The 24,825-nt window shown below is 36.1% G+C and overlaps 1 protein-coding gene across 3 annotated transcripts in view; it reads left to right on the top strand.

The window, feature by feature from the left end:
• Positions 1–24,825, top strand: part of MTHFD2L (methylenetetrahydrofolate dehydrogenase (NADP+ dependent) 2 like) — a 139,960-nt gene that overhangs the window by 49,618 nt on the left and 65,517 nt on the right. For all 3 annotated transcript variants that reach the window (XM_082653254.1, XM_082653251.1, XM_082653252.1), the window contains one exon: positions 15,413–15,505. In XM_082653254.1, coding sequence (XP_082509380.1) covers positions 15,413–15,505 — 93 coding nt within the window. The remainder of the gene's footprint in view (positions 1–15,412; positions 15,506–24,825) is intronic.

The raw sequence follows: 24,825 nt of genomic DNA, 5'->3' as shown, positions 1-24,825 counted from the left end.
TGCAGTGACTACATGTGCATTGTTAGCTTATGGACATAATGAAGGAGGATTAACTGGGCAAATTCATATCTATAGAACTTGTTCTGATGACACTCAGAATGTTGAGCATTTAACTCACACTGTACTTCTTTGCCAGAAAAGATTCAGAGCCCAAATGATTCATTTGTGTCTTAAAGCCAAAGATAATTGCACTAGAAGAAAAATGGCGATACTGTAATTTAGCTTGATTAATATGTGTCTACACAGGGCTGGCTTTTAGTCTTGATTATTTAGGACATGGATCCCGGCTGTTTTGTGAGAAAGAGCTTCTTTTAATTCTTCAAGGGCTTAAAATATTTAGAGGACTGAGAATGTGCTAAAATCTTGAGGTAAAGAATTAGTGCTGATACTCAACACAGCAGGATGCTGCAGGGAGATAACCTTCTGCTGAGGACATGTCATCACAGGAGGCTTTAAAGATGACATGACATTCAAGCCACTGTGTACTTTATAGAGAGTGAGAGATAGTTCCTGTCTTCCAAGAGCTTATAGTCTTGGTGGTGGTAGGGTGGGGGGACAGGGTACAGAGAGGGCATGATATGCAAGTATGGGTGATTTAAATGATAAATATTTAGTGGCACAAAATAAAATTCAGCATCCCTAAGAAAGCATTGAATTTGCTAAGGGAAGCCCTTGGTTAATTGAGGAAACGTAAGGAGATTGACAGTGGAGTCTCTTCTCATGAGCCCCACTACTTGTTAGGATGTTTTAATATCATTGTGATCACCTATAATTCACTGGTATTCTTTTAACGTCTTTGTGTGTAGTAACCTACCCAGGTAACTTAACCTTTCAGTTTTCAGAATGAAAACTGAATACTATTGGCTTTAGCACAATGTCTTTATGTTTAGCTTACCCTGATGGAGTAAAACAGAGTTCTCCAATTGCTCTGAAACAGTTTTTTTTTTTCCTTTAAGATAACAAAGTGCCATAATGACCAGGCATTATGTGTATTAATTATAACCAAAGGAATACATAGTCTGATTTTATTTCAAATTCTTTTAGAGTAAATTCATTTCTGCCTATTTTATATTCTTACATAGGGCATGTCATCTAAATAGATCCCCCTAAATGGCCACAACATGCTCCTCCTTTTAACTAAAAGGTTGGGGTACTATTGCAGTGGCATTGGTTGCTGGGACTTTTTAAAAGAGCATTTTGGAAGAGTCAGCAACTAAGCTGATTTTGCTTAGAGTCCTTCGGGATATTCTTGACTTCATTCAGGTAATAGGCGTTCAGTGCGTATTCTCTGTGAAACACTGGGGTGGGGGTGTGGTACAGGGGTGAAGAAGACTTGGCCCCCTGTTTCCAGAAGATGACAGACTGCATCTTCAGGACACTGTTTCTCAAAGCACAGCTTCCGCATTGGTGTTCAGCTTTTGCACTCAAGCTGCCCACCTGCTGCAACTTCTATATATCAGGTATTTTTCATTCAAGGGGACATCCTATCTAAATGGAAAACCACAAGATATTTTGTCAGTGTGATGCCTTTCCTTTGTGAAAATTGGCTCCAGTTGTGAAAATGAACATTTTTGCTAGCCTGGGAGCATTCTCTCTCACCTACAGGAGGGGCCTTCAGGTAGTAACACAGGAATGGATGTTCCAGGCAGTGCAGTGTAATATGAGTGGTTATGTGTGATTAAGCTCAACGCAGTGCCAGGTTGGACCAGGTGCTCTCAAGTTTCAAAGAGAGGAGACAAAAAGGAACACCTAGGAGAGAGGAGTCACGCAAAGCAATCACGCCTCCCGGACGGAGATTCTTAGTCTTGTTGCCAGTGGAATGGAGTGGGACTTTTGCTGCCGCTGTGGAATGAACCATTGTCAAATGGGGGCAGGGGGACGGCAGGCACTTATAGTCTTTTCTCCTCCCATTCCGCTATTCCTAAGGTAGAAGTACTCGTGGTAAGATATTGGGGGTATTATGTTTTATGACGCCTCTGTGTTGACTAAACTTTACTGAATTACAGCTTTGAGTTTGCATAGTGGAAAGCAATAGAAAAGAACAAATGCTTGCTGTAGTCTCATTTTCTAAGTTGAATAGTCGGAGTACTGTTTCATTTTCAACATCTCTGAAATTCAGCCAGCTAGTATCTGGAAAGCAATGTACTTGGAAAAATGTCACATATTCTCACATCAGGCAGCTGGAACTATTAGTTGCCCTGTTGAAAATAACATTAAACACTATTTAAAATATAAAGTGAAGTCCAAATCTTTTTTTTTCCCCTTTCATTTTCCCTCTTTCCTCATGACCTCAAAGTACCAGGCATTTTTTTTCATAATTATTAGCACAAAGCATCCCTTTTCTTATGTCTATAAGCCCGATTATTCAAAGCATCACTTGTTAGGATATTCATTTCTGCTCCACCAGCCTTTTCAGCCATTCATCCCATCGAGTTCCCCCTGGTACCTTATGCTGAAGCTTCATAGAACTGCACATTGTTCCCCAAACACACCATCTCTTCCAGGCCTCCTTTCCATTACATACCCTGTTCCCTCTGCAGGGAATGCTGTTTCCCCTCACTCGCCTGCTTTCCTCTCACCTCCAGCCCACCTTTCAAGATGTGCAGCAAATCTAACTTTTACATGTTGTATGTGCTGCCATCCCAGTACTAATCCTGTTGCATATTGATTGTCTACCTGGTCCCCTTTTCTACACAGACATAGTAAATATGAACTACTCAATGACAAATATTTTGTCTTAGGCTTTTTGTATCTCTGAAATTTAGCACAGGGCTTGGCATGTAATAATGCAACTAGTCAGTGAATCAATAACAGTTTATTTAGTGTTTCCTGTGTGCCTGTATTGTAGAAAATAAGACTGCAGGCTAGGGATTTAAAATAAAATACTGCCGTTTATGGAAAAAAAAAATCCCTATATAGTGGGGAGGAGGGAACAGAAGTAGCTAGGTACTTACTATAAACTAACTCCTTCATATTTTAACATTATAGGCATTTACATAAAAGTATAACTTATGCCTCCCCTTTTGCCCAAGAGTCAGATCACAGTAGAGGAGAATGCCTCACGACCATCAGGAAGGGGAGAGGAGACCTAAGGATACTGGGAAGGGAAGGAAAATTATTGCTGACAGCATTAATTGAAAGAGGTCACAGCATTTTTCCAGTAAAACATTTAAAATCTATCATTTTGTTTAGACTTTTTTTTTTTTTCTTGAGCTGCTGGCATGTAATGCTGCCTTCTTACAGAGGAGTTGATTTCTTTGTCACTAAGCATGGGAATATGATAGTGAATAAATCAGATATTGCCCTGTCCTCTTGAGCTTACAGTTTAGTAGGAAAGACAGTGATCAAACAATTAGGTATGAATGATTAATCATTATAATTGTGCAAAATGCTGCAAAGGAGGAGAGCTTTCTATAATAAAAAGCTTGGTTGTGGGAAGGAGTGGATGATTTCTAGCTATAGTTATACATTAATGTTATACCTTTTTATGCCTATCTTTTGTACTATTGCAATGGAATGTTTTTATTGTCTACCTTCTGTCACTGTTCTTCACTTCAAACTAAAAAATCCCACCTCACAGACAAAACTAAAACTATATTTACTTGAAGTTATTAAAAATTTCTAAAATCTCTAGAAGGAAAAAGTTCACTCTGTACAAAATAAATCATTCATACCATAATGGTAAATGATGATTTGATGATTTAAAAAAAAAATCAGGTCAATGCCAAGCAGTGTTATTATACATATATAGTAAGTACATCAGATAGAACTTCTGAAAATCTCTCCCACCCCCTCACACACACCACCATAGACACATTGAAGAACTTTTCCTTCACAACATTTATCAGTTTGTGATTGTCATTTATTTGTGTCACTATCTGATTAATTTTCATCATACTCACTGGACTATTAACTCCACAAGAGCGAAAACCATATCTCTTTATCTTCCCATTTTATTTCCAGCATCTAGCATAATAGCTCTCCAAAAAGTCTTTGTTCAATAAATGAATGAATAAATTCTCTTTATTTGTAGACCAAGAGTATCATGTAAGTTTTAATATGGCTATTCATAAGCTGTATTCTTAGGAGCACGGATGTACCACAAGATTTTAAATGGTTCTGAGGCCAGCTAAAAAGGCCAAAAAGTGGGAGGTGGCCCAATTTCTGGAAATCTCCACCCCTTCCCCAAAATAGTTGGACTAATCCTCCCACTCATTAGCCTATGAAATTACCCAGCCCATAAAAACTAACCACCCCGTATTTCGGGGCCTCTCACCTCTTGAGATGACCCACACCCTGTGGAGTGTGTTTCTCTAAATGGGTTTAGTTTTTTTTTTAAAGGGACAAAAATTAGTCAAATAAGTCTGGGAAATCTGGGTTAAACAAAATCAAACATATATCTTGACTGTGAATATAGTAATATAATATAACCTTTAATATAGTAAGTACTGTGAATCTGTGAGAGTAAAAGTCTTTAACCCTGAAAGTTGTTTTTATCCCCCCTAAAACTATTATATATATATACACACACACACACACACACATATACATATATATGTGTGTGTGTATATATATATTTGTATTTATAGTTGCCATATTTGTATCTATATATTTGCTAAATTTGTACTAATACACCCCAGAGGTCTAGCCTTTTTCCACACAGAGAATGAATTCAGAGCCTTGAGAATACTTATTTAGCCTTAGTCTATGGTCTTTTAAGCAAGTTTGCAGAATAAGACTTTGTAATAAGATTCCTGAGTTTCTTTTCATCTGTTAATCTTGGAAAGAAAAAAATAAAAATAAATGTAAAAATTATATAAAGCTTTAACAAATAGATCTCATACATACATCTCCCAGCCAAAACAACTAGAAAGGAAAGGGCAGTACTTTGGCTCATGCCCCTTATCCCATGACTGAGCTGACTACCTCATTTTGGCTAAGATTTGGGAGGGTCTGATCGCTTTAAAATTTAGTTAGTTTTATATATATATATATATATATATATATATATATATATATATATATATATATATATATATATATATATATATATATATATATATATATATATAGCTTAATATCTGTTTCACAGTCAGGAATACTGACCTAGCTGTTTGGTACCATGAGGAATTTCGTCACCTGGGAATTGATTCATGTGGATGATTTAACACATTTTATCACTATTAATAGGAAAATAATCCTAAAAATATAAGACTCCAAAGCCAATATTTTCCTTTATAACTGGCAACTTGTTTACACCATAGTTGGAGTCTTGATGGGTGAAGATTGACTGCTGGAGCAGGAGAGCCCAGTGTTAATGAGAATAGGCTCTTTATCATATTGCCCGAGTGCACACTCTGTTCCTGCATTTCCCTAGAACTCAGTGTTCAGTTCATATAAGCTATTATACTGCATTTATTCTAAAAAGTACTTAAGGTGGTCCACAACAATATATGAAGCACAATGCAAATGAGAACTAGTTAAGAAAAAGGGGAAGCAAGGCCTGGAACTAAAATGGAGCCAAGAATAAAGCTACTATTAAAAATAGGCATATCATTAAATCTTCATGGATATTTTCCCCTGCCAAGCACACTGAATATGTGTTTGGTACATTTATTTAATTGAGTCTAAACTATACTTTCTGTGATAGGGTTACTAATTTCATCCTGTGAGCTTTTAGGCAGGAAAAAAAGATGACTAGTTACCCAAGTAAGTATCTTTAAAGTTAAAAATAAACACATGTTACAAAACAGAAATAGAGTCATGGATGTAGAAAACAAACTTATTGTTACCAGGGGATAAGATGGGGAGGGATAAATTGGGAGATTGGGACTGACATATACATACTACTATATATAAAATAGATAACTAGTAAGAACCTGCTAGCACAGGGAACTCTACTCAGTACTCTGTAATGGCCTATGTGGAAAAGAATCTAAAAAAAAAGAGTAGGTATATGTATATGTATAATTGATTCACTTTGCTGTACACCTGAAACTATAACTACAATGTTGTAAATCAGCTACACTCCAATAAAGATTAATAAAAAGGAAACACATGCTCAGGATAAATAAAATATTTTCTGATATTAAGACCAAAAAATATTTTCTCCTAAAGTTACTTATAAGCAGGGAACTATGTAATGGACTGAGTAATATTTATAACATGCTTTTTAATTTAATGAAACAGCCATATTTTATAGGGTTGTTTCTCTTATTGTTTAGCATAGATCAAAGCTACCATTGGCATACATTTCTCTGATCTCACTTAGACGTTTCTTCTCATTCTCAGTTTTTGAGTCATTCCTTTCTTCCCAAATTCTAAACCAGTGTTTCTCAAACTTAACTGTCCACTGTAATCATCTGGGGGCTTTTAAAAATGTAGCCACCTAAGCCCAACACAGAACAATCATATCAGAATCTTTATGAGTTAGATCTGAATATCGGTATTTTTTAGGAAGCTCCACAGAAGAATGTATACAGGGAGGGTAACTGAGGAAGACTACTCAACGTATGGGAATGAGCCCAGGGCTTCACTTCCTGTTCCAGAGTCATTCCCTAGTCAATCTTTTCCGGCCTCATAGCTTTAAATACTGCCTGTGTCACCTCTTACTCTGGACCCATATAACCACTGTCCACTTGACAACTCCACTTGGATGGTCAGTAGGCATCTCAAAATTACCATATACAAACCTTCACTCTTAATTTTACTCCCTTAGTCTTCCCTGTCTTAGTAAATGTCGCCATCAATTCACCCAGTTGCTCAGGCCATCCTTGACTTCTCTCTCTCACACCCCATGTCTTATCCATTAACAGTCTGTGTCAAATATACCCATGATCTCACCATCTTCACTAATAAGACCTTAGTTCAGACAGCCGTTATCTCACACTATAAAATTTACAAACCAGTTTCCTGCCTCCACCCTTGTCTCATCTCCTGCGTGCAGTCTGTTTTCTAACTGGTGTGTCTCAATCATCTGTGGCTTCCCATAACACTCAAAACAATAAAACACCAGAATAACATCCAAATTCCTTAGTACGATATGCAAGATCTTACATGATCCCACCTGGGCTGCCTCTCCTTACTCAATTTTTACCATTCTCACCTTCATCACTGCCCTCCAAGCCACACCTGCATTTTGCTTTCCTAGAACATGTCATACATGCTCACGTGTCAGGATCTTTGCCCTTGGTTTTCCTTCGGCCTAGAATGCTCTTTTTGGAAGTTATTTACATAATTATTTCCTCACTTCCTTCGGGTTTCTGTCCAAATGTTATCTCTCCAGGCTGTCCCTGACCACCTTATCAAAGTAGCACCTATGCTATTACTCTGTTTACTTACTCTGTGCTTTTTTTCTTCATAGCACTTATTTCTATGCAAACTTTTTATTATATATGTATTTGCTCATTTATATATTGTCTATGTTAAATGAATGAATCCATGATTTCGATTCAATAATTTTTGGCTGAAACCAGGGGAAGATCTTTTAACTATCTAGAGACAATGGTGGTCAAGATTCAGTAAGTCCTTCCTAATACTCTTTCTCACAAAAGAGATAGATTGAGATAGATGTTTAAAAGGAGTGGAATTGAAACGGTATTTGAGTAACTAAACGTGAAACCATATTCCTTAGTTGTCATCCACCTAGTGACCCAAGGTGTTTGGAAGATAACTGAAAGACTGATAAACAGCAAATCAAACCAGCCAGGTCTTGACCAGATACCAGATTAAAGTCTGGCCCATTTTAAGCATGAAAAGAAGGCTTAGATCTGAGTACTCTGTAACTGTATCTAAAGTTATTTAAACAAAGAAAAAACAGCTGAAGTTGAAACAGAAAACTTATAGTAGATGGAATTCAGGAGCCAAGAGAGTACAGTATTGTTTTAAGATCTGGGGAAATTAGCTCTTGATTATTTTACAAGTGGTAAAAATTAAAGCTGAAAATGTCCTTTTTGTGTTAGAGACACATGTGTTTTCTGTCAGATGCTGTCTTATTAGTACTACCAGTGTGTTCCAGGTGAGATCTAAAGGCAGACTTTATCCCTAAGGAAAAAGAAGTGTCATCCAAGATCCCCCACTGGCCTCCTGAAAGAGTCAGGATGATAATCCCAGAAATGCTATTCTGCTGACCAAAGTGAACACATAGTGTTTCTCAGCTCTGATTTTACAACTGTGAACTCCAATGGTTCCTTTCCTTTCTGCTTAGGGCGGAGGCTGTGTAGTGAAGTGACTAGGAGCTTGGCCACTAGAGCTGAACTAAATAAATTTGAATTATCACTCTTCTATAGTTTTATGACCTTGAACAAATTATGGGCTTTTTGTATTTTTTCGGTTTTCTTATTTATAATAATGTAAATAATATTAGTTTCTACCTCATAAAAAATACACTTACAGTGTTTGGTGAAGATTGTGTGAGTTAATACGTGTAAAGTACTAGAACAGTGCTAGACGTGTAGTAAGTTCTTATATAAGAGCTATTTTCATCACATATGTTTTGGCTCTGTGCATTTTGTTTTTTGTCTGTTTTATGCTTAAAGATGTAATTGCAGCTTATGGAGAGGGAAAGAAATACATGTTCAAGTTCAGAATCTTTAGGCCTCTCGAGGCATTTGTCCGAAAACAGAACTCAGGCTTCTCTTATCCAGCTAGTGCTATTCTGTTGACAAATACTGAGTTTTCCTTCTTGCGATTTCCCTGGTAATTTTCCCTTTCAAACAGACCATGGTATGAGTTAATATATTGGGAATGACTCATTTTTCCCTTAAAAAGTAACAAAGCAAAACCCTACATGTGAGATTCGAGCTCCTGTTGGATTTGCCATTTGGCTTCATCTGCTTATACAGGCACAAGCAAGTATGTATTTGAAGATTTGCCTCATGGAAAAGGAAGATGAGACTTGTCATGCGTTGCTGTGAAAGACAGATCTAGGATCCTAGTAAAATTTGCCAAAAGGGAGACTTTAGCTCTTGTAAGAAAGAACTTTCCAAAAGTCTGGGCGAAATAATATGCCTGTAATTATTTTTATGGAAAATAATTTATCAGTTGGAAGGGATAGGAAAAGCATAAGGGAATTGAAGCAGAAGCAAACCAAATTCCTACTCACATCAAGAACCTCTCTCTTAGACCTTTAAGTGCCCCTGTGCTGTTCTTAGCTAGAGTAGATAATGGTTCTCTGTGCCAACACTGTAACTTATACCTCCTTTTAGTGTGGAGTTATCACATTGTATTATAATTCTGATTCACAGATCTGTTTTCCATATGAGAGGAGGGAATTGTGTATCTCCATCACTTGGCATGGTCCTGGGATTATTTCTTGATTGTCGAATAAATGAATGTAGGGAATGGCTGGAAATGTCTGACAAAAGTAAATTCCTCATTTAGGTAATTTTAACAAAAAAATGATACTCTAAAATGAATCATATTGTGTTGTTTGTCTTAACATTTTTAAATAGAAAATATTAATTTCCTCAAATTTTAATTGCCAACAACTCTTTGCTACAATCTGCAGTTTTGCATAAATTACAGAGGTAATGATAGCCTAGAAAACTGTGCAGGTGGCTCCCAGTGAACAAGTCTTGATTGACTGTGGACTTTTATATAGTAAGAAGCGTATCTTGCCCAGCAGCTAATTTATTAAGTTCTAACAGAACTCTATGATTCTGGGAGATAGGTTCTAAGTCTTTTATTCTTACTATATCTTACAAACATGATGTAAAGCACTGGGCACAATGAAGTTGCTTAATACTTCTTATAAAACATTTTCTTAACATCTTTATCAGAGTATAATCGCCTTACAGTGGTGTGTTAGTTTCTGCTTTATAACAAAGTGAATCAGCTATACATATACATATATCCCCATATCTCCTCCCTCTTGCGTCTCCCTCCCTATCCCACCCTTGTAGGTGGTCACAAAGCATTTTTATCTGGGTTTGTGTGATAGAAAAATTAAGCCTGAGCCCAGGCTCTTATCATACTCACAATATGAGGATAAAACTGAGTGAGGGAAAAAGTCATCTGAGGGTCGGAGATATACATCATTTTATGGAGTAGCTGCTGTAACCTGTTGGTTCTGATTACCCTAGGGAAAAATTTGAGGTGCTAGAAATGACTAGGTGCAGCAAGTCATAGGACTCATTGAACAAAAGTAATGGGGCACCAGAATTGAAAACAGAAATGACAAGAATTTTCACAACGCCAGGTAAGAAGACAGTTAGGATATCTAGTTCTCAGAACCAGGAACAGGTATCAAGGGGAAAAGGCAGAAGCGTCTGAGGCATTATTTGAACACATTTGCTCTTAACTCCCTTGGCTCAACTCTCTTTTGCTATCATCATCCATTTTAATGAATAGCAGGCTAAAAACCTTCCCATTGTTCTGACTAGCACAATAGTCAGAAACTGATCAATCAAGTCTAAATAAGACTTTGATATTTCCATGGGTATTCCTAGCCAAACTCACTTAGGAGTAAAAACAATTTAACTAGATATTATTATTGAAGGAGTGGAGTTATCTAAAGATCTTTCCATGCTGATTGAAATTCATCTCAATATTTTTCTTTTGCTTGAAGCTTTACAGATTGTTAATTTTATGTGTATATAACTCACTGGATTATGTATCGCTCAGTTCCTTGATGAAATCATCAGTAATGATGAAGTGGGAAGGTTTGGTTTTAATTTTGGTTTTTGCAGGGATTTGGGAGGCTCTCATTTGGAACAAGAGAGTGCTTGAGTGGGCTGCTAATGTATAAGGGGAACCTTCTAAATATAGGAGAATTGTATTAAGATAGAGATGGGAGGATGCTTCATAATTTTGGTGGCTTGGGATGGTTCTAAACATATACTCTACATTTGTTGATTGTTTATAGCAAATGAAAGAAAGAGAAAAAACAAGGGGAACTCAGACTTTTACTCTAAGTATCTGGGCAGAAGGTGGTACCATTATCTGAAATGAAAAAGACTGCTGTATCAAGTACAAAGAGTTCCCTCTCATTGTTCTTCCTATTCAAAGATTTCCTGGTTTTCTCTTTTATTTTTCCATATTAACTTTAGAATAAAATTATATTCATCTAGAAAAAAGCAAAATACCATTTTTTCTGTAGTTGTATTCAATGTATAATGAATATAGGGGGAACTGTCATCTTTATGATGTTGAATCCTACTCAAGAATATGGTTTGTCTTAAAACCATGACTAGTTCCTCAGTCTTACTTAAATCTTTTGGTGTTGTTCTAGAGATTTCCTTTTACCATATAGATTTTACACACTTCTTGTTAAGTTTACTTCTGAGTATTTTATTTTTGTATTGCTATTATAATGGGGTCTTTTCTTTCATTATATCATCTTACATGTTGTTGTATATGATAGTATTTATATCAACTTTAAAAATAAAATAGCCAGTTACCATACCTGCAAGATGAGTTTATTTGGGAATAGCCAGAGGAATTACAGTTTGGGAGATGCAAGCTATGGTGGACCATAGGCAAATCCAGAGAACAAAGGAGGGGAGCTTACTTTTATAGAGAAAAGGGGGGGGGATAGTTTGGAGGGACTGTTCTAAACAAAAGTTTACTGGAGGAAAGTAAGAGTTCAGGGTGACAATGGCTTCTCATTGGCTGGTCTGTTGCTGGGCAAGGAAAATCTTCCTTCCTGAAATAGAAGACTTCCTCTTGTTTGGTAAAGCAAGATACAGTTCTTCCCACGCGGCATGAAAATAGAGGCCAGTGCATGCAAACAATGGAAAGTGATAGTAGTGAGAGCACCTTCTACAGGCCCTCTCAACTCCAATTTTAGTTGAGGTTTTCTTTAATTTTCATATTTATTTCTATATATTCATTTTTACTTGGCTAATTTATTGAATTCTCTTCTTGCTTATAATGTTACCGTTTTTAGGCTTAGTTATTATAAACATTTTAACATTTATGTTTATTAATTTTTTTCTAATATCTTTTATTTATTTTATTGTTCTTTAACATTTTAAGTTAAATGATTGATTCACTCATTTTTTAATTTCTATTTTATTTATATAATAATTTAAGTCTGAATTTTCCTCTAAGCTTTGCTTTATTTATATTTTATAGGATCTAATCTGTAGTACTATTATTATAAATGTTTCTAGAAATTCTGCAATGTTGTTTTGTGTTTTCCTTTTGCCTCAAGGATTGTTCAAAACAGTATTAAAAATTTTTTCCAATGGAAGGGTTTTTCAATTTCTGATTTTGTCAATACTTATAACTTTATTGATTTGTGATCAGAGAAAATATCTATAGTTTATCTAGTTATCTACTTTTTGGTATTAATTACTTTTTTTGCTGTTGCCAAAGTCATATCATTAAAAATATATTCTTTGGGCACCTGAAAGGAAAATATATGATCTACTTTCAGAGTTTAATATATTGTAATCAGATATATATCATTAATTATGTTGCTTATATTTTCTATACCTTTGATCTGTAATGGATTGAGAAAGGTTAATTGAATTCAACAAATTCAATGTGTTTCTGTTTCTCCGTGTATCTCCTATAATTTCTGTTTTATGAACTGATTTCTTTTTTATTTGTTACTTATATATTTATCATTGTCGTGTCTTCATTTAAATCACACCTTTGCATTATAATATGTACCTTTTTATCCTATTTGATAAATTTGCTGAACTTCTCCTTATTTGATAATAAGAGCATCATTTTTTTTTTTGATTAGTCATTTTTCTGTTATATGTTTGCCCACCGTTTATTTTCAACATTTCTGAACAGCTTTGTTTTAGATGTGTTTTATATAAAGTGTAGAACTAGACTTTACTTTGTGAGTTAATTTTAATATATTATTCTTTTAATAGATGACAGAAAAATTTATATTTATTATTATGGTAAATATATGCAGTCTGAAATGTCATATTATCTTCTGTTTTGTTTTTTTTACAGTTTTTGTTTACTTTTTATATTTTTTCTTTTTTGTATATAGTTGTTTTATTATTTAGGAAGATTTAGGAAGTTAATAATTATAACTTTATACAGTACTCTTAGTTCTTTATTTCTTTATACGGTATCTATTGATACTCTATTAGAAGAAATGATAAAATGTTTCCTTTTCCTTCCATGATTCCATTTCTTTTGTCTCCTACCTGATATTTGCCAATAAAAATTACCTTTGTAGTGTGTTTACCTTATACTTTTAAATATTCTCATATTTCTATTATTTGATTGGTCAGCTTTAAATTATATCTGTTCATTCTAGTCATTAAATATAAGGCAATCAGCAAACTTTCTCAATTTTGTCCTTCCTACTCTAATTTTGTTAGTTGCACTAATTCTACCTAATCAGAGCAAATAGCATTTAACATTTTGTCTCTCACCCCAGTCCTCACACTTTTTTGCCTTAATTTTGTTATTAAATATATTCAAAACACTCCAATAGTCCTTTTGCCAGTTTCCTCAGATACATTTTGATTCATTAAAGTTCATCTTTTAGCTCATTCCTCCGGAAAAACTCATGGGAACAATATTTCCTGTGTTCTTACAATTTCAAAATTGTTTGCAAACTTTAATCTTGGAAGACAATTTGACTGGATATGAAATCCTTGCTCCCAGTTTCTTTACATGGGTCTCTTGTAGGTATTGCTCTGCTGTTTTCTGGAATTGAATGTAAAAATCTGAATTTTTGCCTGGTTGCTCATAGGATTCCTTTTTTAGTCTTTAAAATCCAGCAACTTTACTGATATGTGTCTCACTGTTGACTATTATAGGTCAATTTGTATGGACTCAAGTCTTTTTTCTCCATTTTGTATGACTCTTAAGTTCTTATTTTTAAAGTGTTTGGCATAGTGTTTGGCCATAATGTTCAACTTTTCCATAACAACATTTTTCTGTTGAGTTTATTACTTTGTTGTTAAATTTAAAATTTTCTTTGTTTTTTTTCCTTGGGTCTGCCACTTTTAAAATGTATCCTTTTATTTACTTAAAAATTTGCATATAGTAGAATTTACTCTTTTTTGGTGTATAGTTCCATAACTTTAGACAAATGCATATAGTCATGTAACTACCACTAGAATCAAAGTTCCCCTGTGCTGATTCTTATATAGTATCCTTTTACTGATGCTGTGTAAAATCCTTTTTAAAATTACTTATCATGGAATGAGCTGGATTTTCTTGGATCTTATCTTTGCAGGGTGCTTCTGTTAGGGTTTGGGGAGGACATGCTGAGCAGCCTTCAGATTCTTCCTTCACCACTTTCACAGAGTCAAACTGCTTCCTGTTTGAATGGCTCCTCTGAGTCTTTGTGTTACTACCCACTGTGAACTATGCTAGGTCCAAGAGGGCTTCTTCTGCCCTTATTCCCACATTTTCTGCTACAAATAAGAGGGATATATATTGCATTTTATGTGATCCCTTCACCTTCAGGATGTATATTTTTGTAGTCATTTCCAGAGATCTGCCACTGCTGGCCATCTTGTTATTCTGTGAACTTCTTTCTGCCTTTCTCCCTGTGTGGTATCTACTAACTCTGCTGATCCTGGGTAACTCTTCCACGTTTTTGGAGTCTGTGTACAATATGTCTTCTAGTTTTGCTAAAAATTGTGCAGTTTTTGTTAACTGTGTAGCATTTGCATGTTATCTGGGAGTAGAAGAGAGACAATACTGTCTCACACGGCCCTGTTCTTACTGCAAGTCCTTCCTTTGACTTCCCTCATCACTGCCTTTCCCTTATTCCCCTTCCTTGGCTCACACATTAAGCACTGGAATCCCTCATACTGCTAACCTCTCTTATTCCTACATCTCTTAATTAAATCATGTATGAATACTTCCTGTTATATCCTAGACCTCGTCATCATTTTCTAAACATATAATTTCAAAGTTGGTCCATTTTTTCCTGCTATCCTTTTGGCTTGGAATGCTCTTTTATTCTTTCCCTGATTAGTATAGTCTTGTTCATACTTTATGACCTAAAAATGTATATTAACTCCTTCAGGAAATCTTCCTTGACACCTCCTCAGGATGAAGCAGAATTAATCTCTCACCTATGCTTCCACAGTACATTGTGCCATTTTTAGTGCACTTATTTTGTTGTTTTCAATATTTACATATTATCAAGCCAGTGAGTATCCCCTGCATCTATGTATTGACCTGTCAATACAGAACTTTCAAATCCTGGGTTTCTAGGACTCTACTTACAACTCTGCTATGATGGTCAGCACATACCTTCATTTATCTCATTTGATTTTCCACTGTTCAGTTGAGGGGTACAATATTTTGAGTCATCTAGATTATCTAGCTTTTGCTTGCTAAGTGACTTGATAATTTCAAAGCAGTTCTCCTATTCTTAGGATGTAACTGGAAGTCCTCTAGAATTGGAGCATTCACAAATTAAAAAAAAAAACCGAAAACCTCAGTAATCATTAATGGAAGTTATTCTGCATTCCAGGTGATGCAACTGTGACAATAGCTCACAGATATACTCCCAAAGAACAACTGAAGATCCATACTCTGCTGGCAGATGTTATCGTAGTAGCTGCAGGTAAGTCTTTAGTGGCTGTTATTTAGTGAAATGTCATCAGCAGACTAATTCCTGCCCTAATTGCTGACATGTCTATAAGAACAGCTTCTTGGGGGACTTAGGTATACGTAGGACTGACTTCCATTCTGTCTCTTGGCAATCATCATATTGGTCCATTATACCTATGTTACCATTCATCACTTCATTGTGGAAAAACAAAACAGCCTTTGGAATGACAGATTAAGCACAAGAATAAATGTGTACTTTTACAATTACTTTGACAGACATGATTGGTTCTAAACATGAATAAGTTATGGGGAGACTGATAGGAAATGCTGTTGAAAGAGTAGCCAGGGCTAGCTCACATAGGACCTTGTAGACCCTGTAAGGACTTTCATATAAGCCAAAGATGGCTGTGAGCAGGAGATTGACATGATCTGGCTTATGTTTTTAAAATATTATTCATACTGTGTCAAGGGGAATTGAGTCTAGAAGAGCAGGAGTAGAAACAGAGAGAACAGTTATTGCACTTCTACTTAATGGATCTAGGTTTTTCCTTAATTTGTTTTATAATCAAACATACAAAGTAATTCTACCCTTCATTTCTATCTTTACTCTTGCCACATAGCATTTCTACATTGCAGACAATTGTGACTCTTCTTGTTTTATCCAAGACTAGAATGGGAGCGTTTTTCATTTTGTTTATCAATTAGATGTTATTGGTAATTTCTAGGCTTTACACTTGATTTGCTGAGTATTTACAAACTATGAAGGGAGGGTAAAAGTTCCAGAAGAAATTGAGTTTGATGAAGAGAATAATAATAGTTTAAATTAGTTTCAACCAAGTTTAATTCACTTTTTATTATAATATAGGCCCTTCTCTGAAAGTCAGAATATATATGTGATGATTCCAGGTGGAGTAATTTGCCTCTTCATAGAGTAAAAATAGAAATATTCCCTTTTCAAGAAGTCACCAGTAAGCTGGTAAGGCTAAGCACATTTCCCATTTTTCTGAGAAATTATATTCAGATGATATCAAGTGCAAATTTTTGAACCGGGTTGACATAAGTAAGACATCAGATGTTTAGAGAAGCAATACAATTTTTCAGACCACAGGTCAACATTAAGTAAAATACTGCTGCAGCAGCTGAAATATTCACAGAAGACAAATATTGGGTTGGCCAAAAAGTTCATTACGGCAAAGCCTAACGAACATTTTGGCAAACCCAATGTTATGTTGACTTCTTTTTATTTATTTATTTATGTATTATATTATTTTTTAATGTTTATTTATTTATTTTCTTATTAGTCATCCATTTTACACACATCAGTGTATACATGTCAATCCCAATCGCCCAATTCATCACACCAACTCCCCCAACCCACTGCCGCTTTCCCCCCTTGGTGTCCATACGTTTGTTCTCTACATCTGTGTCTCTATTTCTGCCCTGCAAACCGGTTCATCTGTGCCATTTTCTAGGTTCCACATATATGTGTTAATATACGATATTTTTTTTCCCTTTCTGAATTACTTCACTCTGTATGACAGTCTCTAGATGCATCCCCATCTCTACAAATGACCTGACTTCGTTCCTTTTTAGGGCAGAGTAATATTCCATTATATATATATACCACATCTTCTTCATCCATTCGTCTCTTGATGGGCATTTAGGTTGCTTCCATGACCTGGCTATTGTAAATAGTGCTGCAATGAACATTGGGGTGCATGTATTTCTTTGAATTGTGGTTTTCTCAGGGTATATGCCCAGTAGTGGGATTGCTGGGTCATACAGTAGTTCTATTTTTAGTTCTTTAAGGAACTTCCATAGTGGCTGTATCAATTTACATTCCCACCAACAGTGCAGGAGGGTTTCCTTTTCTCCACACCCTCCCCAGCATTTGTTGTTTGTAGACTTTCTGATGATACCCATTCTAACTGGTGTGAGGTGATACCTCATTGTAGTTTTGATTTCCATTTCTCTAATAATTAGTGATGTTGAGCAGCTTTTCATGTGCTTCTTGGCCATCTGTATGTCTTCTTTGGAGAAATCTCTATTTAGGTCTTCTGCCCATTTTTGGATTGGGTTGTTTGTTTCTTTAATATTTCTTTAATATTTAATACTGTTTATATATTTTGGAGATTAATCCTTTGTCTGTAGATTCGTTTACAAATATTCTCTCCCATTCTGAGGGTTGTCTTTTGGTCTTGTTTATGGTTTCCTTTGCTGTGCAAAAGCTTTGAAGTTTCATTAGGTCACATTTGTTTATTTTTGTTTTTATTTCCATTACTCTAGGAGGTGGATCAAAAAAGATCTTGCTGTGATTTATGTCAAAGAGTGTTCTTCCTATGTTTTCCTCTAAGAGTTTTATAGCGTCCGGTTGTACATTTAGGTCTCTAATCCATTTTGAGTTTATTTTTGTGTATGGTGTTAGGAGGTGTTCTAATTTCATTCTTTTACATGTACCCATCCAGTTTTCCCAGCACCACTTATTGAAGAGACTGTCTTTTCTCCACTGTATATCCTTGCCTCCTCTGTCATAGATTAGTTGACCATAGGTGTGTGGGTTTATCTCTGGGCTTTCTATCTTGTTCCATTGATCTATGTTTGTGCTTTTGTGCCAGTACCATATTGTCTTGATTACTGTAGCTTTGTAGTATAGTCTGAAGTCAGGGAGTCTGATTCCTCCAGCTCCATTTTTTTCCCTCAAGACTGCTTTGTATATTCGGGGTCTTTTGTGTCTCCATACAAATTTTAAGATTTTTTTGTTCTAGTTCTGTAAAAATTGCCATTGGTAATTTGATAGGGATTGCACTGAATATGTAGATTGCTTTGGGTAGTATAGTCATTTTCACAGTATTGATTCTTCCAATCTAAGAACATGTTATATCTCTCCATCTGTTTGTATCATCTTTAATTTCTTTCATCACTGTCCTATAGTTTTCTGCATACAGGTCTTTTGTCCCCCTAGGTAGGTTTATTCCTAGGTATTTTATTCTTTTTGTTGCAGTGGTAAATGGGAGTGTTTCCTTAATTTCTCTTTCATCATTAGTGCATAGGAATTCAAGTGATTTCTGTGCATTAATTTTGTATCCTGCAACTTTACCAAATTCATTGATTAGCTCTAGTAGTTTTCTGGTGGAATTTTTAGGATTCTCTAATGTATGGAGTCACGTCATCTGCAAACAGTGACAGTTTTACATCTTCTTTTCCAATTTTTATTCCTTTTATTTCTTTTTCTTCTCTGATTGCTGTGGCTAGGGCTTCCAAAACTATGTTGAATAATAGTGGGGAGAGTGGACATCCTTGTCTTGTTCCTGATCTTAGAGGAAATGCTTTCAGTTTTTCACCCTTGAGAATGATGTTTGCTGTGTGCTTGTCGTAAATGGCCTTTATTATGTTGAGGTAGGTTCCCTCTCTACCCACTTTTTGGAGAGTTTTTATCATAAATGGGTGTTGAATTTTTTCCAGAGCTTTCTGTGCATCTATTGAGATGATCATATGGTTTTTATTCTTCAGTTTGTCGATATGGTGTATCACATTGAGTGATTTGCATATATTGAAGAATCCTTGCATCCCTGGGATGATGATCATGGAGTATGATCCTTTTAACGTGTAGTTGGATTCTGTTTGCTAGTATTTTGTTGAGGATTTTTGCATCTATATTCATCAGTGATATTGGTCTGTAATTTTCTTTTTTTGTAGTATCTTTGTCTGGTTTTGGTATCAGGGTGATGGTGGCCTCATAGAATGAGTTTGGGAGTGTTCCTTCCTCTGCAATTTTTTGGAAGAGTTTGAGAAGGATGGGTGTTATCTCTTCTCTACATTTCTGATAGAATTCACCTGTGTAGCCATCTGGTCCTGGACTTTTGTTTGTTGGAAGATTTTTAATCACAGTTTCAATTTCATTACTTGTGATTGCCTCTGTTCATATTTTCTATTTCTTCCTGGTTCAGTCTTGGAAGGTTATATCATTCTAAGAATTTGTACATTTCTTCCAGGTTGTCTATTTTATTTCCATAGAGTGCTTTTAGTAGTCTCTTAAGATGCTTTGTATTTCTGTGTTGTCTGTTGTAACTTCTCCTTTTACATGTCAAATTTTATTGATTTGACTCCTCTCCTTCTTTTTCTTCTTTTTTTTTTTTTTTGCAGTGTGCCGGCCTCTCACTCTTGTGGCCTCTCCCATTGTGGAGCACAGGCTCCGGACGTGCAGGCTCAGCAGCCATGGCTCACGGGCCTAGCCACTCCGTGGCATATGGGATCTTCCCAGACCAGGGCACAAACCCATGTCCCCTGCATCGGCAGGCGGACTCTCAACCACTGCACCACCAGGGAAGCCCTCCCTCTTTTTTTTGATGAGTCTGGCTAATGGTTTATCAATTTTGTTTATCTTCTCAGAGAACCAGCTTTTAGTTTTATTGATCTTTGCTATTGTTTTCTTTGTTTGTAGTTCATTTATTTCTGCTCTGATCTTTATGATTTCTTTCCTTCTGCTTACTTGGGTTTTGTTTGTTCTTCTTTCTCTAGATCCTTTAGGTGTAACGTTAGATTGTTTATTTGAGATATTTCTTGTTTCTTGAGGTAGGCTTGTATAGCTATAAACTTCCCTCTTAGAACTGCTTTTGCTGCATCCCATAGGTTTTGGATCATCGTGTTTTTATTGTCATTTGTCTCTAGGTATTTTTTGATTTCCTGTTTGACTTGTTTAGTGATCTCTTGGTTATTTAGTAACGTATTGTTTAGCCTCCATGTGTTTGTGTTTTTCATGTTTTTTTCCCTGTAATTGATTTCTAATCGCATAACGTAGTGGTCAGAAAAGATGCTTGGTATGATTTCAATTTTCTTAAATTTACTGAGGCTTGATTTGTGACCCAAGATGTGATCTATCCTGGAGAATGTTCCATATGCACTTGAGAGAAAGTGTAATCTGCTGTTTTGGGGTGGAATGTCGTATAAATATCAATTAAATCTATGTGGTCTATTGTGTCATTTAAAGCTTGTGTTTCCTTATTAATTTTCTGTTTGGATGATCTGTCCATTGGTGTAAGTGAGGTGTTAAAGTCCCCCACTATTATTGCGTTACTGTCGATTTCCTCTTTTAGAGCTGTTAGCAGTTGCCTTATGTATTGAGGTACTCCTATGTTGGATGTATACGTATTTATAATTGTTATATCTTCTTCTTGGATTGATCCCTTGATCATTATGTAGTGTCCTTCCTTGTCTCTTGTAACATTCTTTATTGGAAAGTCTATTTTATCTGATATGAGTATTGCTACTCCAGCTTTATTTTGACTTCCTTTTGCATGGAATATCTTTTTCCATCCCCTCACTTTCAGTCTGTATGTGTCCCTAGGTCTGAAGTGGGTCTCTTGTAGACAGCATACATATGGTCTTGTTTTTGTATCCATTCATCAAGCCTGTGTCTTTTGGTTACAGCATTTAATCCATTCACATTTAATGTAATTATTGATATGTATGTTCCTATGACCATTTTCTTAATTGTTTTGGGTTTGTTTTTGTAGGTCCTTTTCTTGTCTTGTGTTTCCCACTTAGAGAAGTTCCTTACATTTGTTGTAGAGCTGGTTTGGTGGTGCTGAATTCTCTTAGCTTTTGCTTGTCTCTAAAGCTTTTGATTTCTCCATCGAATGTGAATGAGATCCTTGCTGGGTAGAGTAATCTTGGTTGCAGTTTCTTCCCTTTCATCACTTTAAGTATATCATGGCTCTCCCTTCTGGCTTGTAGAGTTTCTGCTGAGAAATCAGCTGTTAACCTTATGGGAGTTCCCTTGTAAGTTATTTGTAGTTTTTCCCTTGCTGCTTTCAATAAGTTTTCTTTGTCTTTAATTTTTGCCAATTTGATTACTATGTGTCTCAGCATGTTTCTCCTTGGGTTTATCCTGTATGGGACTCTCTGTGCTTCCTGGACTTGGGTGGCTCTTTACTTTCCCATGTTAGGGAAGTTTTCGACTATAATCTGTTCAGATATTTTCTCGGGTCCTTTCTCTCTGTCTTCTCCTTCTGGAACCCCTATAATGCGAATGTGGTTGCATTTAATGTTGTCCCAGAGGTCTCTTAGGCTGTCTTCATTTCTTTTCATTCTTTTTTCTTTATTCTGTTCCACAGCAGTGAATTCCACCATTCTGTCTTCCAGGTCACTTATCCGTTCTTCTGCCTCAGTTATTCTGCTATTGATTCCTTCTTGTGTAGTTTGCATTTCAGTTATTGTATTGTTCATCTCTGTTTGTTCTTTAATTCTTCTAGATCTTTATTAAACATTTCTTGCATCTTCTCGATCTTTGCTTCCATTCATTTTCCGAAGTGCTGGTTCATCTTCACTATCGTTATTCTGAATTCTTTTTCTGGAAGATTGCCTATGTCCTTTTCATTTAGTTGTTTTTCTGAGGTTCTGTCTTGTTCTTTCATCTGATACATAGCCCTCTGCCTTTTCATCTTGTCTACGTTTCTGTGAATGTGGTTTTTGTTCCACAGGCTGCAGGATTGTAGTTCTTCCTGCTTCTGCTGTCTGCCCTCTGCTGACTTCTTTTTAGAAACACTTGGATTCACACACCCGTCTCAGTATTTGGTGAGTAGAGAGGAATTTGAGTGGTCGTCCTTGTTCATCTCTAACTTTAGACAGAATGAAATTTGCACTGTCTTTAAAAGGTGCTACTTGACTTCAATGTTACCAACTTGTAAGGACTATTTCACAATTGACCTTAGTTCCCATTTATCAATTATAACATTGAATGAATATTTTCTTTCAGTGGGGAAAAATCCCTCAGTGTACATTCATGCTCATGTTATTTTCTTTGACAAGAAATGACAAATGGGTGATTAAAATCCTCTTTCAAGAACCAATGACATTTTTTTTGTGACTAAATCAAACCTTAGGTCCCAAGTATGCATGCGAATACTATCATCATCCTTGAGTTCCTCCTATAGACTCACTGTGTGCTCCTTTGTAAAGGCCTATATCAGCACTGAATACAAGGTGTTAAAAATAAGACAGGGAAAAGAAAAAGGACGATAAAGGAAGAGAAGGGAAAGGAAGGACCAAGGCTATATAAAATGAACAGAAAATGAGTCAGGAGGTACTCAGGCCCCTAGGGGTAGAGACAGCATGGAGGCTCTGTACAGCAGCCATCCTGCTCAGAGTATCCTCTTACCACCAGAGTGCGCCAGTCAGGTGTGTAGCTACTTCAGACAACCAGTTGGCTGCACACCATCCTAATCCTGACCTGGAAGACATTTTGAACAAAAGTAGTGCAAACAGGTCTTGCTCCCATCTTGTATTCTAGCTCTAAAGCCTCTAACTAGATACAAAGGTATTCTGAATGCTGGAAGACAGCCCTGCACAAAGCCCTGCTGTCATGCTGAAGGAATACATATTTGGATAATGGGAAATTTCAGGGTAGAAAATTGAGAATTTATAAGAAATAACTAAAGATTGCTACATTTCCACTTCCTTAATAATCACCTGGAGAATTTAAGCGTAAAATACGTAAAGGTAAATTACAGTGAAATTATATAGAAAGCAGGAGTTAATGTAAAAAAGGAATTCTATATAACCGGGCAATAGGAATGACATATTACTAAAATGATCACATCGTGCATTATGTGTGGGAAATAACAAATACAATTAGCAGTGGGTATTAAAGAAGGAGAAAGAGGGGGCTTCCCTGGCGGTGCAGTGGTTGGGAGTCCGCCTGCCAATGGAGGGGACGCGGGTTCGTTCCCCGGTCCGGGAGGATCCCGTGTGTCGCGGAACGGCTGGGCCCGTGAGCCATGGCCGCTGAGCCTGCGCGTCTGGAGCCTGTGCTTCGCCACGGGAGAGGCCACAGCAGTGACAGGCCCGCGTAACACAAAAAAAAAAAAAAAAAAAAAGGAGGAGATAGCGATCTAATGGCAGAGGTAGCTGGAACAGGGAGGGCTGGATCATTGTCATAACTAGGATGTCAGCATATATGGAAGCAGTCCCATCTAGAAGTCAGGAAGAGTAGAGGACGAGCAGTGCGTGATGTATCAGAAAGATTAATGATGTCTGATAGATGACAGTACAGAATGTAATGACGAAATCTCAGAATGGGCTTGAAGAAGAAAGATGTAAAAGAGGAAATCATTGTATGAAGATCCTGGGGCATTAATAAAATTAACTTATATTAATATTAATCTCACCCCTTCAATTTCTCAAATTCCCAGAGTCCTATGCTTATAGATTTAACTATGTATCACTTAATTTTTAAGCATCTACTTTCAAAAATCAAAAATTGGGCTTATTTAGAAGCTTGAATCTGAAAATCAGATTATCAAACTGTATTTAGAAATAAGGAGCTTCAAGTCTCTACTTATAGCTACTTCTGAGTTCACAGAGAGCATGAATCTGTTTCTAGGAGATTTTCCTGGATCACGGTTATAGCACTTAACACCTGTTTATGGTTGTTCGTCACCTTCACTAGATTATAGCAGGAACAGGACTGTTTGTTTTGTTTTAGCTTTTTTTCTAAGCCAAGTGCTTAGAACAATATCTGACACACAGTGGGTGCTCAATAAATGTGCGCTGTGTTCATTTTGAGATTACGACTGGAGCAAGGATTTCTTCAAATTGATATAAACTTAGATGATAAATCTTTAAGAATAATTTTATAAAGACGGAATCATTCGTCTGAGATATTGGTTGATTCACTTAGTGACAGCATTATTTTTATGACTACTAAGCATACCTACTTTGTCATTGTAAAGTAAATTGATAAAGCCATAAAAGTGAAAGATTTATTTATAAAAGAATAGTTCTTATCATTAAGTGGATGAATGGACTGATTTGATTTGGAAGATTAAGAAATTATGAGCAGGATGAAGAAAGTAAAGAGACTATTACAGACATCTAAAATATAGTAAGAAAGGGGAAACGTGGGGGGAGGGATAAATTAGGAGGTTGGAATTAACATATATACACTACTATATATAAAATAGGTAATCAACAAGGACCTACTGTATAGCACAGAGAACTCTACTCAATACTCTGCAATAACCTATATGGGAAAAGAATCTGAAAAAAAAAATATATATATATATAAAACTGAATCACTTTGCTGTACACCTGGAACTAACACGACATTGGAAATCAACTATACTCCAATATAAAATAAAAATTAAAAAAATAAAATAGGGGAAGGCTAAATTGGCTTTGTGTAAGGCTAGGGGTAAAGCAGGGGAAACTAGCCAGAATAAGGCACTAATTCTGAGCGTGTGGTGGAAGACCTTTGGTTGGCCTATATCTCATGCTTCCAGGAAACTGGGGGAAATCTTCAGTTTGTAAAACTTCTAGGAATCTTGATTATCCAGG

Source organism: Grampus griseus (assembly GCF_964374135.1).
Source record: "Grampus griseus genome assembly, chromosome: 4".
NCBI lineage: Eukaryota > Metazoa > Chordata > Mammalia > Artiodactyla > Delphinidae > Grampus > Grampus griseus.
Note: the sequence above shows the minus strand (reverse complement) of the source record. Positions and strands in the feature narration are given on the sequence as shown.